Consider the following 409-nt stretch of genomic DNA (forward strand, 5'->3'; position numbering starts at 1 on the left):
CCTTAACTCTGCTTTCTCCTGTGCATTTCGGCAGTCTGAGGAGGACAAGCAGCTGCAGGATGAGCTGGAAATGCTGGTGGAGCGCCTGGGGGTAAGTCTGTGCCGTGCCCCGTTGCAAGGAGCTGCAGAGCTGCAAGTCCTGGCCAGGACTTGAGTCTGTTTGTCCTTTGCTTACTGTTCCTCATGCAATGGAGATGGCGGGGGGGGTTCACCTTGAGCGGGGTCCCTCCTTGCCTGCTGTGGTCTGTCCCCCAGCCTTGCTGCCTGTCTGACCTGACCTGTGCCCACGGGACCTCTGCCTCCCTCTGCTCAGAGCCACGGCTGGCCGGGTGGTGGTGCAGGAACCAGCCCCCCGCTCCCTGACAGGCAGCTTCCCCATGCAGGAGAAAGATACATCCCTCTACCGCCC

General features: G+C 61.6%; 1 protein-coding gene across 1 annotated transcript in view; it reads left to right on the forward strand.

Annotated features, from left to right (window-relative positions):
• Window positions 1–409, forward strand: part of PSMD2 (proteasome 26S subunit, non-ATPase 2) — a 7,005-nt gene that overhangs the window by 230 nt on the left and 6,366 nt on the right. The window contains 2 exon segments of the mRNA XM_035890027.1: window positions 35–91; window positions 384–409. The exon segment at window positions 384–409 is cut by the window's right edge and continues 48 nt beyond it. Of these exon segments, the coding sequence (XP_035745920.1) occupies window positions 35–91; window positions 384–409 (83 nt within the window).

This window comes from Egretta garzetta, unplaced genomic scaffold, assembly GCF_000687185.1.
Source record: "Egretta garzetta isolate BGI_Z169 unplaced genomic scaffold, ASM68718v1 scaffold172, whole genome shotgun sequence".
Taxonomy (NCBI): Eukaryota; Metazoa; Chordata; class Aves; order Pelecaniformes; family Ardeidae; genus Egretta; species Egretta garzetta.